This window comes from Lytechinus variegatus, chromosome 12 (genome assembly GCF_018143015.1).
Source record: "Lytechinus variegatus isolate NC3 chromosome 12, Lvar_3.0, whole genome shotgun sequence".
Lineage (NCBI taxonomy): Eukaryota > Metazoa > Echinodermata > Echinoidea > Temnopleuroida > Toxopneustidae > Lytechinus > Lytechinus variegatus.
The window spans coordinates 3,530,247-3,547,466 of NC_054751.1; the positions used below are offsets into that span (position 1 = coordinate 3,530,247).

Genomic DNA, 17,220 nt, shown 5'->3' on the forward strand with positions numbered 1-17,220 from the left:
ACATGACCTTTGCTCTGATGAACATTTCCTCCAGGATTCATTTCTCATTTTGACACAAATAGACATTGAAAATCAAAATTAAACTTTCACTCCAAAGGGTTTACAACTGAATTTTGGTGTTTCAGATACACAGTTAGATCTCATAAATGCACCTGTCAGCATTTAAAAATGAAAAATCTTACACAAACAAAAATATCTTTACAAACTAAAAGTATACTGCACGTCCTTAATATATGAATTTTGCTTTAAAAGTATCTTACTTGTTGGCAGATATGAGTCTGATCTAAACATAATTTTCAAGATCAGACTAGAATTATGACTGAAATTGTGTTTCAAATTCAGACAAAGGTTAAGAGTGTCAATGACATGATTAGGTTTTGATTTCATTATTCAAGTTGAGATTGAGAAAAAGTTGAGACAAAGTAAATTACCATGATGGTAACTTTTATGCAAACCATTCTGGTTTGTTTGTTTGTTTATTCAACAAGTGGTAGCCCATTCAACATCAGTTGATCTCCCATGGGGCCCCTATACACAAGAAGGTAAAAAAAAAATATTTACAGATAAAAACATTCAAAATGACATAATATATGCAAGAAAATGTAAGCAGAATTGCGAATACATCAATAATGGACATTGTAAAATTAGAGAGATTATTTCAAACATTCATATACATAGATTTTGCAAAGTAGCGGGTGCCATCGAAAACCTTAATTATCAATCAACCTGAGATGCTTTTTAAGATTGTATTTAAATGACTGTAAAGATGATGATTCACGTATGGTAAGGGTTAGAAGGGTAGTGTCGAATCTAATTTTAGTTTGACTTTTAGCAAATATCCATTATTCACCCTAAGGAATGGTCACCAGAGCATAAATCATTCAATCATATGATAGGTGGAAGGTGATTGGTTAATAAGGTACGCATGCCAACATTCCATGATGCAAAGAATGCTCTGATTGGCTACTTATCCGACCTTTGGCCTCCTCTTCATCGGACTTGTTTTTGTTCTTCACTGCCTCGTCTGTGTACAATCAAATTCAATCCTCTTACACATACTTTGAAAAGATCCATGCAAGTACATGTATATTCATCTTTTTAACAAAAAATTAATGTCTCTTGTGGCTATTCTGAGCAATTATGAATGCATATTGCTGGTACATGGCATGTAAGATACCGGAAAAACTGGCCAAGAAACCAGTTATAACCAGTATCATTCAGTACTAACAAGGTACACTGGCACAGCTTGACATCCCAGGCTGTTAATATCTACCTTGTGGACTGGCAGGTCTCTCAATACAGATACAATGAATCATGTACATGTAGCAAAATATAAACAGTATCAATGACCATGTTCCAGAGACACCACATCACACTGCTTATTCTGTACATCATCAACAGAAATCACCTAAGCATTTTCATAATTCAGAATCCTACAACACAATACTTAGGAATTGATAGTAGGAACAATTTTTTTATGATTGATTGCATGAACCAGAGTATACAAACAATCCTAGAAATCAATTATACAATCAATTGATCGGTTACTAAGCTCTGTGTTAGAGGATTCTAGTGTTGGACCACTATAGATATCAGCTCATACAGCATTGTGGGATACACCTTCAGGCCCGTATTCTGAAGTCCAGTTTAACTTAGACCCCGATCTAACTAACTATGTGCTAAAGTTATGGGAAGCTGAAAATGTCAACATTTTGTTTACACTGTATTTCTTACATATATCTTTTCTTATGCTTTAATGGGGAAAAAATCAAACCAATTTGAGTCATCATTCCAAGACAAGGTCCTGTTTCATAAAGACTTGTTATCATAATAAATGCAGAATTTCTATAACAACTTTACTATCAGCCAATCAAATTGAATGATTTCAGTAGCTTATAACTGTTGTTGCAATTTTAAGATTAAAACAAGATTTATGAAATAGGCCCCAAATCTGAGTGGTTCCAGCATCAAATGAGATGATAAATTGAACCTGTACTTTAAGAGATCTTTTATACATATTTATCCATTTTCATAGTTAAACCACAACTCAAGACCAAGTCTAAATTTAACCCGACTTCAGAATATGGACCGCAGTGTATAACCTTATCAATTTGAGATCAGGCATGCTTTAGGACATGGTGACCAAGGCCCTTCAGAGCATACATGTACAGCAGATCACGTACGGGCAATACCATCTATCAAACAATACACAACCAATCAAAACCAGACCTCCACCAGTCAACAAATCACCCTGCACATTGGTTACCAAAGCTCTACTCATCACTAAATCCAGGGAAAAAACATCCTTGAAAGAGCTATTTCCTTCAAGACATGGTGTCCATAGTCCTTCAAATGGTTAAAATCAATATCAAACCAGCAATGATGAAAACCAAACATTCAACAACCAGTCAAAATCAGATCTCAGTAGGTCACCACCACATTAAACATTTGGTCACCCAAGCCAATCTTTTCAAAGAGATAATGTAAAACCTTACCTGCAAGGGAGCTAGCATACTTCATGGCATGCTGTTTGTAGTCCTTCAAAGCAGTTATAATCAATCACATACCAGCAGTGACCAGTAACAACCAGTAAGAACCGGTCACAACCAGATCTCAAGAGACCAGCACATCATCCAGCCCATTGGTCACCCAAGTCACTCTTTTATTTTCAAAGAGATACATGTAATATAACTTGACCTGAAGGAAGGCTGGCATGGTTCAAGAGGTGGTGTCCGCAGTCCTTCGCAGCAGATACAATAAATCACATACCAGTAATAACCAGCACTAACCATTAAATTTACCAGTCAGAACCAGTCACAGCCAGTCAAAACCAGAACTCAATAGGCCATCAACCACATCAGTCACCTAATCTAACATTGTCAAAGTGATAACCTTACCAGCAAGAGAGCTAGCATGCTTCATGGCATGGTGTCCACAGTCCTTCAAAGCGGTTACCACCTTCATCATAAGATCAGCACTCTCATAAAGCGAGTTTTGAACCTGCAATAAACAATGATCAGAGTAACACCATGAAAACATGTTTATAAAAAAATAAGTGTATGTACTGATCCTCTTCTATGTGATTTTTTTTTTTTTTTTAATTAAAAATTCTTTTTGTGATAGACATATTGTACTCAGGGCTGAACCATAAAGCAGTGTAATCAATGTTTGCAATCATTTGTATCCCTTTGAGCATTGTTTCCCATGGATTTATATGGAATAACAATAGATTGAACTGTTGAACTTTTACATTAGGTGGCCCTGAAATAAAGTTATCAAGTCCCAAGCCATATGCAACTCGGATTTTACTTTTGAAACAAAAAAAACAAAACATCTAAATGATTAATTCAAACAAATATGCTACAGATGCAGGCCTCTACAAAATTTTTTTTCGTCACTTGCCCTGTTGGGCAAGTGATGAAAAAATTTGCTTGCCCGATAGAAAAAACTGCTTGCCCGATTTTTTAAATATTTTTTTCATTATGACGGCACTACTCTTATTTTTATTAAGGTATACAAAATAACAATTGAGAATCATGTCCAGTATAAAAGAACACATTAAAAAGGATATTTTCAGCAACGTAGGCTTGAGTCTTAACGTTTATTTTGGAGAGAAAAAAAAATCGATATTTTATGGGCATTTAAGGTTTTAAAAAACCCTTCAACAAAAGTTGCTAATATTTCATATTTTGCATCTTTAAATCCACGAAATGGCTAACTGCTTACCATATTTCCTTAGAATTGCTTTCATTTACCGTAGTTGGAAACTATAAAGAAAGCCAGTGAAAAATGTTCAGCTCTTTATTGTTCAGCTCTTAATTAGTTGGAAACCATCAAGTCTTTACTTCATCATTTTATGATGTTGCACTCTGTCAATAATTTTTATCTACATGTTTTCACATGCTACTTTTTTTCTATTTTGAGGAATACCTGTTCACTTATTAATGAATTATTACTAACATTGTTTAATATTGTATGATTTTTAAGTAATTTTTTCACTATATGCTTAGAATCTTGGGTGTGGGTGTGACTGTGAGTTGAACTTTGATATAAATGAATTCAATATCTAATTTCTACTTCGCCTATTCCAGTACAATAACCTGTACTCGGCCATGTAATAAAGGCCCACATACCCTAACTTTTCCTGAAGTTCTTTGAAAACGCAGACTTCTACGAAAATTGCATTTCTCTATGGGGGAGTCTAAATTCGGTGAGAATGTATTCATTAATAACTTAAATATACATGACATTGAAGAAATCATCAAACTTTATTGGAAGTTTTGAATAATATACCCGAAATGTAAACTCTGTCTGAAACAGAAAATCACCATATTTGAGGCCTTTACTGAGCGAATTGTCCCCCAGAGCTCTGGCAGAGAGACAGAGCTCAGACTGGCTAGCTAGTATGCGCACGTGCGTGAGCCTCCCGCCGGCCTTGTAAAATAGATGGAGCTTTGTTTGATGATTTATTGTCTGATATTTACCTAATCCCCTCAAAAAGGGAAACAAATGAATTTTAAGTTATAATTAACAAATACGGCAAGTTATTTTGGATGTTAATAGGCCGTTTTGAAAAGCAAAGCCGAATGACAACTCACCAAGGCGAGGTTACTCGACTCTGTGATTTATTTCCTGTGTAATTCTAATTCTTTTATCACAGAATTGTGATATCGGAAGGGGGAAAATGTGCATTAGAAATTGCACATGGTGGTATTCATAATGGACCCCTATACTACATTCAACTGTTTCCCGGACATTGCGTTGATTTTTTTCATACCTGGTACCATGTGTATGGAAATACGTGGTACAGAAAAAATAACGCAATTTCGGAATTTGAAACTACGCGACTCGCTATTTTTTAAGGCTTATTGTTATTCATGATTTTGAGTGTGGATTTTGGATGATTTATGGAAAAACGAGGTACGGTACAGAAAAAAAGACCCAACAACCACTTGCCCGATCGGGCAATTGACTTTGAGAAGTGCTTGCCCGCACGTCATTTTCACTTCACCTGCAGATGTAATATATGGACTTCTCTATCCAGAAGAGAAATTAGATTTTAACTGGTTGCATTGATTTTCGATAGATGCAAAAGAAATATGAAATATTTTATTCAAACCATAGAGAATTACAAAAAACACGCACATAAAGTTACCTGGGTATGAGGACTGAGGTCTTTTCTATGTGCTTAAAGGTCAAGTCCACCTCAGAAAAATGTTGATTTGAATCAATAGAGAAAAATCAGACAAGCACAATGCTGAAGATTTCATCAAAATCGGATGTAAAATAAGAAAGTAATGACTTTTCAAAGTTTCGCTTATTTTTAACAAAATAGTTATATGAACGAGCCAGTTACATCCAAATGAGAGAGTTGATGATGTCACTCACTATTTCTTTTGTTATTTATTGTTTGAATTATACAATATTTCAATTTTTACGAATTTGACGATTGGGACCTCCTTGCCTGAAGCACAAAATGTTAAAATAATGGAATTCCATGTGTTCAGGGAGGAATGAAACTTCATTTCACATGACAATGACGAGAAAATCAAAATATTTCATATTTCAAACAATAAAATACAAAAGAAATAGTGAGTGAATGACATCATCGACTCTCTCATTTGGATGTAGCTGGCTCGTTCATATAACTGTTTTTGTGAAATTAAGCGAAACTTTGAAATGTCATAACTTTCTTATTTTACATCCGATTTTGATGAAATTTTCAGTGTTATGCTTGTTGAATTTTTCTCGTTTTATTCAAATCAAGTTTTTGTTGGGGTGGACTTGTCCTTTAAGGATAGAATGGACAGTGTATTCAGTTAGGCCACTCTCATCATGCATCCTACGTACCTCTGGATGAATTGTGACAGAGTATGAAACGAGGAATGATTGATTGATGCGCAAAGGAATGAAAGAAAATGTTATGACTTACATCAACACCATAGGAGATTGAGGTTGGGCCTGGACTAGGACCATCCATGGTAGACTCCAAAGCTTGGCTTGGTAGACGTCGACGAATCTGAAAAACATCAATTGGCAGTGAGAGGTTACATTATAAATTACGGAAACCTTTCTCTTATGGTAATAATTGATGATGATGATGATAAGAGTGATGAGGGTGATAATGATGATGACGACAACGACGATGAGGATGGTGGTATGGTGGTGGTGGAGGTGGGGGTGATGAAGGTGGTAGTAATGATGGAGGTCTTGGCGGTGGTGATGGTGGTGGTGGTGATGGTGGTGAAAGTGATGATGGTGATGATGATGACTGTGGTAATGGTATTGATGGTAGTGATAACTATGGACACATCATCAGAAGTGTTTGATGGTGGTGATGGTGAATGATCATGATGTTGATAACGATGACAGTGATGACAATGGTAATGGAGATGATTGTGATAATGATGATGTTAATGATGATAATAGTGGGGATAGCTTTCGTGAAGATGCTGATAAGAATAATGATGGGGAGGATGGTGATGATGATGATAATTATGGAAAAATCAATAGGAGTGTGTCACAAAGCACCTGGAGATACAGCATACATGTCCATAACATAAGAATAGTGTTGTTACCAGTAACCAATGGTGAGAATTTCATTAACAGAAACCTTGCCACAAGGGTTCAGGGGACAAACTTCTAAGATTTCAAGACTTAAACATTAAACATATCATTTTTCTTTGTCACCATCAGGCCATTGGGCAAGATATTATTTTGATTGATAATATTTTGACTGAACAGTAATTCAGTGTAATGGAAAGTACTGATCAGATCAGTGATGAAAATATGTATGATAAAATTCAATGAAGTCAAAGTTATATGAAATTCTACCTCTATTTCATGTATAATATGGTGACAAATCAAGCATGGTTGGATAATATATTTCAAGTATGGTATTATTTGTGCTCAATGGTCGGGCCCTTGAAACTACATGTATAGGCCTGTATTCAAAACTCCACTGTAATTTGAACTCTGGTCTAAATTTAGCTATGGATAGCCAACTGTGAGACTAATCTGTAACAGCTACAAGTTCAACTTCTCAGCTCATTTAACCCTCAAATCATTCATAATTGTCAGGAAATAGTAACTAAAATTGTTTTCTTCACCATTTGAGGGGTAAGAAAGGTAAACAAAAGATACAAACATTGTAAGCAAACCTGGAAAGTTAAGCCCTGGTCTAAGTTTAAACCAGACCTCAGAATATAGGACCTTGTGTCTAATCCAACTTGATCCGGGCCTACATTAGGCTTCACTCTGGGCTTAGGGCAAGGTCTGATAGGGAACTAAGCTCTTACCATTCTTGCGAACTGTTTGAGATCTGTGTTAGTACTCTCCATATCACGCATCAAGATTGAGAAATCAGCCGTCTCTTGATTGGCCTGCGTAAAAGATGCATAAAAAATAGCAATATGATGTACATGTACCACTCTGAATGAATTGGAAAACCAATAGAGGGGGGGGGGTGAAATGACCAATGCTGTGTGCAGTCTTTCATTGTTTGTTTGTTATAAACAGTTGGTCTTAAATCTAGCATTTGAGATAACTATCAATAGTATGAATAGCCTTTAATTTTATTTGCATAGAGAAAGTAAAATGTTATTTGAGAAGAAATTACTTGTTTAGCTAATTGGTAGCATAAGTATTGCAGTAAGAATGTATCAAGTAGTGAATTAGCATGTTATCATTAAAGTGGGTCTGTATTACCAGACTACACTACTCAGAATGCTGCATTATGGGGAAGGAACCTGGCCAGATTTTAGTAGTTAAGGTTTAGAGGTGATGCTACAAAGGCTGTAGGTTTGTACCTGCTTTAAAGCATTTCATAATATGCACCACCAATATCCATTATAATGAGAGGCATAGTTTTCTACTTGGGGGTTGACAACTCTTTCCTTGGTAGCACGCGGCGAGAGTTGGAATGGAATTTTTTTTTTAATATTTAACTGGACACAGAATCGCAAGTTCAGGGAGACTAAGGATTAAGCTGTAGAACTAGCAGTGAGAAAATGTAGCATTGTAATCATTTAGAAAAGGAGACTAATGCAGGGCGTTAAGAACACTGTTGTAGACCTATCCCTCAGGATTAGCACCAAGGAGTGATGTCATCATAGGGTCTGTGCACAGATTGTGAAATATGGGAATTCAGGATCCCCCTAAACATACAGCTACTTTTTATTTTGGATATTGTTGATAAATCAGAATAAAAATTAGAATTGTAATAACAGTAAAGAACTGATATAATGCCATTCGAATATTTCCATCACAATCACATCTTTGTTATCCCAGACTTTTAATAGGTAAAATCCTGTATTTTGATGTTGTTGGTACACCACTGTATCTGCAGCCACCACACTTCTTATCCATTGGTTCTTTACCCATCACTAGATTTTCATTGATCAGGAATTTCTTTTTACATATGAATCTTGGAAAATGTTGATATGAAAAAACTAACCTGCATGAGAACTCTTAATTTCTTGACCTCGAGGGCGACACAGTCGGATCCAGACGACATGAAAGAAATATGATTTGCCATGAGGTTAGTAGTATCAATCTCCTCCTGGAGAAGATGAACGCTGTAGAGATGCTCTAGGTATTCAATGGCTCGCTCCAGGGACTCCATGGAGACATTCTCGTCAAGCTAAACAGAGAGAGAGAAGGGGGGGGGAGAGACATTCAAAGATGGTTAGCCACGGGGGTAGTAGTACTGGCCTCCTCCAAGAGAAGAATGCTGTAGAGATGCTCCAGGTAGTCAATGGCTCGCCCTAGGAGTCCAGGGACTCCACAGAGACATCTCATCAAGCTAAACAGAAAGGAATAGTTGTTTTTAAATCAGCAATCTGTTGAAGGTCAGATGGCATACCCAAAGCAAGAGCCGAACTTGCAACCTTTCAAAATACGGCACCAGTCCCCACATCTTGACACATTGCCTAACACACTAGCCCTAACCATGACGTGCCAGGCAAGAAAGATCCTCAGCTGATTCCTCCCAGGTATCAGGGTTGATGCCAAAGCACTTCAGGTAAGCTTTTAGTGTGTCTTCAACAAATATACAATACCCGAAAAGACAGTTTGGCACTATTTCTCAGAACATCCATAAAATAATGTATAGTATGTATCATCAAATCCAAATGATATCACTGCTTATTAACCGTTTCCACACGTACTTTGCACCAATGCACACTCGGTGCCGAGCGAACTATGGATTTCACGCTAAAACAAACAATCCATTGTTTACCTCATTGAAAAAAAGTTCAGCACAAAGGGGTACATGGCCCAGCACACAAAGAGTTAAAGGTGTCACACCTGTACACAGGACAGCTTCCTGAGTAGTAAAGAAGACTGGTAACTTACCTGATCCTTTTTCAAGAGATCTAGCATGTGATCAACACATCGTTCATGTGGTGCTATCTCAGGGAAAAGCGTTCCAATCTTGCAGAAGAGCTCCACACTGCAGGTACTAAGGGCACTATTTTCAAAAAAATAAATAGAAGTTCTAAATGTTATAATTTTCCATATTTCCCTTTAAAAATTCACAATGTGCATTTGAAAAAAAAAAAATATGAGGGGGGTGGTATTTTACAAAAAAAAATCATGACTCAAAAGAATGAGGAAATGAATAAAGGGGAATTTAACCCTGTCAAAAAGTTTGTTGTAAAAATACCAGACAATAAATAATATTGATAAAGCCTATTATCAGTGGTTGCATCTGGGCACATTGAAAGGGGAATCAAGATCACCAACCAGAAGACTATTCTTTCAATACATAAAAGGAGTTTTGAATATTTAAACAAAAAGCCATCTCATTATTCCAGTATTAACTGTCTTATTCTGTTAAATATGGGGACTGTTTCATTGTAACTTTTAACATTGGCAAATTGTTATTCTATGACAGTTACCATGGTAACAATCAGACAACATTGCTTTTCAGCCAATCAAATCCAATAATTTCACTAACAGAATGGGAAGGGGGTATTTCACAAAAGTTTGTCAGCACTGATTAACTTGTCAGCTCTGACAAATTCAGTGAAATCCTCAGATTTGATTGGCTTAGAGACACCAATCTGACTGTTACCATGGTAACTGTCACAGAATGACAATCTATCAGTGCATACTAGCTTCATAACATGGTGCCCTTGTCTAATCCAACACTGCCTGTTCCGCCATTCTTCTTGATCACTGAAAAAAAATCATGGGGTTTTAATTCAGATAGACTTACGTATGATACTTGTTGAGGATCGTCCTCAGTTTATGCATCATGAAGGTGAGTGAGTTGAAGAAAGAGAGCTGCTCCCCATGGTTATGACGAAGTACCTGCTCTCGGTTCATTGTCTCCGGTATATCAGCCTAAGTGTACAAGAAAACAAATACATTTCGTTCTAAACATTGAAAGATTGAAATTCCAGAATCTGTACAATATGATTGGATTCAGGGAAATTTACCACATGAAGTGACAACAGCACAAAATCAAGCTACTAAATTTTTATCTGACTGGAAATTGTTTGGTATTCATACTTAAGCTTTCTCAAAATTTTGTCATTCAAATTCAAACCTTGCATTAAATAATTGACTGCGATGATAACTTGAATTTACTGTAGCTTTGAAATACGAATAAAGAGTGGTAGTCAAGATTGAAAATCCATGGCACTTTTTTTGGTTGTTTTTTGTCATATTCAAAGCCCATCATCAATTTATTGGAATACCATGTTGTTTTTTTTAATCCAGAATAAAAAAATAATAATAATACGCCATAACTGAGACTGAGAATAGTAAAAGATTCAGAAGCTAACTAAACTTCAAAATGATCTCCATTTAGTATTTCATGAGGTAGGAACTTATGATTAATCTCAAATCAATATCTATTTTCAAATTAATCCTAACACATAAGGGCGGCCCTGGATCCGAACAAAGTGTCAATCTTTATGAAACATATTGCATATTCATATTTTAAGAAAAAAATTAACATAACCAGATACCATTCAGTTAAATGTGCTGAGGAATTCCACACACTGTATGTTTTAGATGTAACTAGACTGTATGTTTTAGATGTAACTAGATAAAAACTAGAGAAAATCGTTGAATGAATGAAACCAATTTTGAATATGTTTTCTAACAAAGGGATGTTGGTCATTTCCAATTTGAATCTATTATCCTGCAATCAATACCATATTATTTTGTACATTGCACAATTAATAGTTTTAAGACCCCCAAATTTGTATGCTATGTATTCAAATATCTTTAATCTTCATGCCAGTAAGCATCTAACAAGAATGTCCATGTATTCATCATAAAATATGAGAACACCTACAAAGATGGTCATGTGACAAAAAGACGAAATCACATGATTGTCAGGTGACAAGAAATTTGCTCCTGCGACAATTGCTATGGGCTTGATTTCGTCTGAGATATTGGGTTAGGGTTGCCGTATGGTTAGACAATTAGTGTGTGGAATTTAGAGTGGAGCAATTGTCGCTAGAGCAAATGTCATGGAACCGATTTAGTACCTCTCTAAATATTACATACCTTATCTTTAATGTGACTGATGAGAAGCTTAGACTTGGCCAGCATGCGAGACACCAACATCAGTACATGGACACAATCATGGTCACCTGACAGTTAAAGATAGTCACATGATTCTTGACACTTACATGTATTTATGCTTTATTCTCCTAGTATATATTAACAGCTAAACATGACATTAGTATTTATACCTAGATTCTTGATTTCATTCTGCCATATTAAAACCCTTTTTTATGTCACACAAACATACAAGAGCCAAATAGTATTGTTTACACTTTAAAATTATTATCATAATTATGATTATTATCTTATTTGGCAAAATGAAAATTATATAAAGAATAGAAACAATTGAAATATCAAAGAATGAACAATAAAAATAGAAATTAACCATTTGAATGCCAGGGGGCAGAAATAGTTAACTGTGACAATATGCCTTCTGTCCCACTTCCAGTGGTTATAAACATATACATACATGAATTCAAAATATCAAACTGATACAGGCATGAAGTGTTGAGATCTGTCTATGAACTTTAGAGCCGAAACACGACCAAACCAAAGTCATTAGCATACATTGCTACCATCAGGCAGTCAGAAGGAAATCACTAACAGAAAACTTGTCTTCCCTGGTATTGACCTATCAGATTTGCTCTACACCTGTTTTTAGTAACTAACAGGGTTCCCAGCTTTTCAAGAAAACAAAATTCCTTGATTTTTCCCTGATGAAGTTTTAAAAATTCCATGATAATTATTTAAACGCATTCCCAATTTCGCATGTTTTCTAAGTTGTTGCAGTGAACTACATGTATTTTCAGTAAAAAAAAATAATGTAAAACTAATTAGTACCACCATAACCAGTCATTCAATGGATGTTGTTTTGATATGCAACAAACTATAAAAGAGTCTGAATGACTACCGTGCTTTCCACTTTTGGGCTAATCAAAATTTCCTGATTTTTCCCTCATTTGAGGCTTTTTTCCCTGATTAGAGGCATTTTTAAAATCATATTCCCTGAGTTTTCCCTGATTGGAAAAAAGTAAAATAATTTTCCCTGATGGGCTGGGAACCCAACTACCCAGCTTAATCAATATTAAAGGTTTTGTAACACAGAAATAAATTTGTTTCTTGCAATTACAAGCTCCCTGAAATAAGAGGAAAATAAATGTAAACTGTTAATTGTTGATATCCACTTGAGACATTTGCCCCTCAACTGAAAATTGACAATGCAAAAAAATTTCTTGCTTCAGAACTTGATACTAACCTCCTCTGCGTAGGAATGAGTCTGGCATGAAGGATGTGAGGAGACGGATATGCTCGTTGGCTTGGTTCACCTCCAACTTACGAAGCTCAACCTCAATAGTCTGATAGAGATAGGATATACATAAGGTGGGGAAAGAGAGACAGAAGGAATGTGGGGGGGAGAGAAGGAAAGAAATATATTAATAAATAAATGAAAAATATTTCATTTTACATTTTTTAAGAAATTGCATGGTACCCACAATGATGCCAAAGGATCTTCAGCAGTTAACTGGGACGATGTAGTTATTATAAGGCTTAAGTTTTACTCTATGTAAAACAGACTATTTAAATTTTGGAAGATAATTTTTTGCTATTAAGCATACCTGTTTATGATTTTCAACCTTTTCCATAAAGAAACAGCATCAGACACCCCCGTAAATAATAATAATAGCTGGATTTATAAAGCGCTTTTTGCCTGAGGATACAAAGCGCTGCTATCATTATCCCGGCTTTAGCCCAAGCTACCATCACCGTCGCTCAGTGCATGCAAGGAATTACTCCTGCTGGGTACCCATTTACCTCACCTGGGTCGAGTGCAGCACACTGTGGATGAGTTCCTTGCTGAAGGAAAACACGCCATGGCTGGGATTCAAACCCACGACCCTCTGTTTCAAAGGCGAGAGTCAGAAGCACTAGACCACGACGCGCCCACAAATAGCATCATCAAGATGTAGTGTTTTACATTCTTACCTTAGACTGCACTTTTGCTTCAGTAAACTTGGTAGTGAAGTCATACGCAGGAGCCTCGGATGGGGAGCTATCGGCTTCACTGGACTGGGTCTGGTTCAGCAGATCACGATTCTTTTCCTGGAGTAAAAAAAATTAAGAAACTGGTGATTATTTGTTCTAATCAAAAACTCACAAAGCATTGTGAAATAATGGACAAGAGAGGATGGTGTTATATCAAGGATAGTGATGAGAATTATACGGCAAATCCAAAAAAAAATTAATAGGCATTTATATAGCGCCATCTATCTAGAAATAGTATATTCCGAGGTGCGATATTATTATTATTACCCCAATAATCCAACTTTTTTGTTGGTCTGACCCTCAAATTTTCTATAATCTTTAACATCACTACATAATCTGTTCCAGTTATGATACTTTCAGAGAATTACAAGTTTTCATAGGAACTAAAAAAAGACAAAAATCATCTTAGGAGGTCCCACTAATAGGAGGTCAGATTTATATTTTATGGAACTGTCGCAAAACAATGACAAGTAGAGTGTTTGCATCAATTATGTTTTGACACTTGTAGTGCTTAGACAAAATGCATCATTAATGGCTGGGGACCAAGTGAATACAATCTGGTGATAGAAAGAGGTTTCAGATCCAGAAAATGAAATATTAATGATAATAGGCATTTATGTAGCACTATCTATTGAGAAACATTCTATTCTCAGGCGCACAAAAAAAAGAAAGAATGAGAGAGTTTGGATGAGTGTCAAAGTACCAAGAACTAATACTGGTTAGATTTAAAAGTCTCCAGTGATGATATAATTCTTAAATTCAATGGCAAATTATTCCAAAGAGAAGGTGAGGAGGCAGAGAAAGCTCACTCACCATGGGCTACTCGTGTTTCGGGAGTCTTAAGAAGATGCTGTTGTGATGATCTCAGTCTACGAGCTGTGACCAACACCATTCTCCTGCTACAATCTACCTACAAATACACTGAAATGTTGATGAGGAGCCTTACCTGAAGGGAAGCAGTGAGCTGCCTGAACTTGGCAATGGTCTCCTGGTGATCTTGGATGTTCTCCTGGAATTGATTTATCTTGAGTTGATATTGAGAGATCTGGCTCTTGGACATGTCTAGCTCCTCCCTCAGCTCCATCTCTGTCTCCCTCGCGTTCTCCTGGAGCTCCTCGTTCATATCATTCATCGCTTCCTGTTACATGTGCGAGAGGTGATGACTCTTTAAACCCAGGGCACTGAAAATTGCATACACAAACCTTTTCCTACCAATGAGATTTCTGAATTAGTTGGCTAAGTCTCCCCATTAGCCTTTACCTAGCCTAATTCATGAATCAAATACCAAAGTCGGCCATGCATTTCTACTAAGCAAAATTCTGATACTTAGTTTTCCGAGTCAAGTATTGAATTGAGAAACAGGTGGGTGTTTCATAAAGCTCTTCATAAGTTAAGAGCAACTTGAAGAATGACTGATGAACCTTTATTATGCAATAATTAATCACCAATTGAATATCATTTACCATTAGAAAGGATCACCAGTCAAAGTCACTCATAACTTACAAACAGCTTTATGAAACACCGACCTGTACTGAATTATCAAGAAAACAATGAATGTTTGAATGAATATACATCATATCTAGAAAATATTTTGAAAAACAGGCATTTAAGATGTTCACGTTGCTAGCTTTCTAAAGATTGCTATTCTTTGTAAGAGAGGGCCCAGGTTTGTTCAAAATATTTTCCAGATACATGTATAATGCATATTCATACTTCCAGCATTTTCTTAGTGTACTTTTCTTTGTTTACAAAGGACATTGTACAGATTTCCTGTGGAAATGGGGTATGACATTGATGGATTTCCATACAGTTGAGGTTGACCAGATCAAACGTAACTCTTTGTAAGACGGGTGCCAGGTCTACTTACGAGATCAGCCATGGTGGCCTCTAGTTCCTGGAACTTCTCTTCCATCTCAAGATTCTTTTCAGTCAGGCTCTCCACCATCTCCTCTGCTCCTAGTGCAGCATCCACCTATGTATGGTAAGTACAACAGAAGATGGTTAGCCTCAGTTTGCTTTCCACACTGCATTTCCTTAACCCCATACTATCCTTACACCTGGACTATCCTTAACCCCATACTATCATTTTTTTTTGGTTTCACACTGGTTCTTAACCCAATACTATTTGCTTAACTGGGGTTAACGCCTTAACCCTAAAAATACTGGGCCCTCAACATTTTTCGCGATAAATCCACCGCGCGAAATTTTTTGACCGCGTCGCTCGCTGATATTTTACTTTCAAGTCTCGCGCAACTTTTGAGACCAAAATTGTGACCCCCCGGGTACGCGGTTCCAAAATTATGCAACATTTTGTAAGTGCATGCAGACCCAAAATTACTCAAAAACGTGAATTTGTGTATAAATCCAATGCAAATAGTGTTCTTAGCCAAAATTCATAAATGTATCATTATTTTTCCTTTTACTGCTTAAAATCAATCAATTTTATCTTTTTTATGGTCAAAATAAATTCCCCAACAATTTCCATTGAAAAAACAATAAAAAACAAAAATTAAAAAACAAAGAAATACATAAGAAAACAATAGAATACATAAGAAAATAAATGTGATTTTGAAATTTTTTTAAAATCAATTTGATCAGATGCCTATCTAGAGTACATGAAACAAAAATTAGCATTTCAGGGGCATTATTTTATTAATTAGAGCAAACTTATGATTTTACGCATAAATTAGCATAATTAATGAGACATGAGGTTTTTTGCAGAATTCGATGTTATAGTTTTGTAGATAATGCCATGGGTAACGCGTGTGCCAATTTTCGTCGCAATCGCGAGATCGACGGCCGAGATCATAAGGGGGGGCTGAATCAGCCCCGCCCCCCGTCTTCTTAGGCGTCGAAATAGCCCAGTCTATTTAGGGTTAAACCTGGACTATTGCACAGCTCATGAATATTGATGATTTTGCCACACAGAGCGTGATTAACGTGCAATTTCGACTCCTGGTATTGGCTAATGCTTAGCCCCACCTTTCCTTAGCCCTGTTTTGTTTCACACTGCATCTCTTAGCACCGCAATAAGCTGGCTAACCCTGCTTTTTTTTTGCAGGGCCAGATAGTACTGTACGATTTACCGTGCTAGCCCACTTTGTTAAACGTAGTGTGAGACCAAGGTGGGCTAAGCTTAAACCCCAGGAAAAATGTGCAGTGTGAAAAGCATATAATAAGGTTTATCTTTTAATAAGATTTATCTTTTTAAGGTTTATCCTTTTTTTACCTTTAAAATCTACAGCAAATTCACAATCTCATACTTAACGTTAATTTTTTTTAAAGTTTATTGACCTAAAATAATCCTTAACCCCTTGTGACCTGAAATACATATCAAATGATCAGGGCTACTAAGTGTAGGTATACCTAAAAATGCATTGTTACCAAACTATATTTCAGCTATGAATTGGGTTTACATTATCAGACATTGGAAACAATCATTTAATTTTTTTCATTACACATGTATGCTTGTAAGGCAGTTTTACTACATCAAAAAGGCAAAATCAAGAATAACAAATTATAACTTCTCACCTGTTCTTTCAGTTCAATGATGGTATTTTCTGCATCCTGGAGTGAAGAGATAAGAACGTTTTCTTACTTTGGCAATTTCAGTTACGATGTGATACAACACACAAAGACACATACATGTACTTC

At 36.2% G+C, this 17,220-nt stretch overlaps 1 protein-coding gene across 7 annotated transcripts in view; it reads right to left on the reverse strand.

Annotated features, from left to right (window-relative positions):
* LOC121424649 (dynactin subunit 1-like) overlaps positions 1-17,220 on the reverse strand; it is a 74,530-nt gene that overhangs the window by 29,563 nt on the left and 27,747 nt on the right. For 6 of the 7 annotated variants that reach the window (XM_041620385.1, XM_041620380.1, XM_041620382.1 and 3 more), the window contains 13 exons: positions 17,098-17,133; positions 15,434-15,538; positions 14,513-14,704; positions 13,507-13,623; positions 12,779-12,878; positions 11,524-11,609; positions 10,220-10,347; positions 9,355-9,469; positions 8,456-8,641; positions 7,299-7,382; positions 5,933-6,019; positions 2,898-3,000; positions 977-1,024 (listed from right to left, as the gene is read on the reverse strand). In XM_041620385.1, coding sequence (XP_041476319.1) covers positions 977-1,024; positions 2,898-3,000; positions 5,933-6,019; positions 7,299-7,382; positions 8,456-8,641; positions 9,355-9,469; positions 10,220-10,347; positions 11,524-11,609; positions 12,779-12,878; positions 13,507-13,623; positions 14,513-14,704; positions 15,434-15,538; positions 17,098-17,133 — 1,387 coding nt within the window. The remainder of the gene's footprint in view (positions 1-976; positions 1,025-2,897; positions 3,001-5,932; positions 6,020-7,298; positions 7,383-8,455; positions 8,642-9,354; positions 9,470-10,219; positions 10,348-11,523; positions 11,610-12,778; positions 12,879-13,506; positions 13,624-14,512; positions 14,705-15,433; positions 15,539-17,097; positions 17,134-17,220) is intronic. The other variant, XM_041620381.1, reaches the window with a different exon arrangement.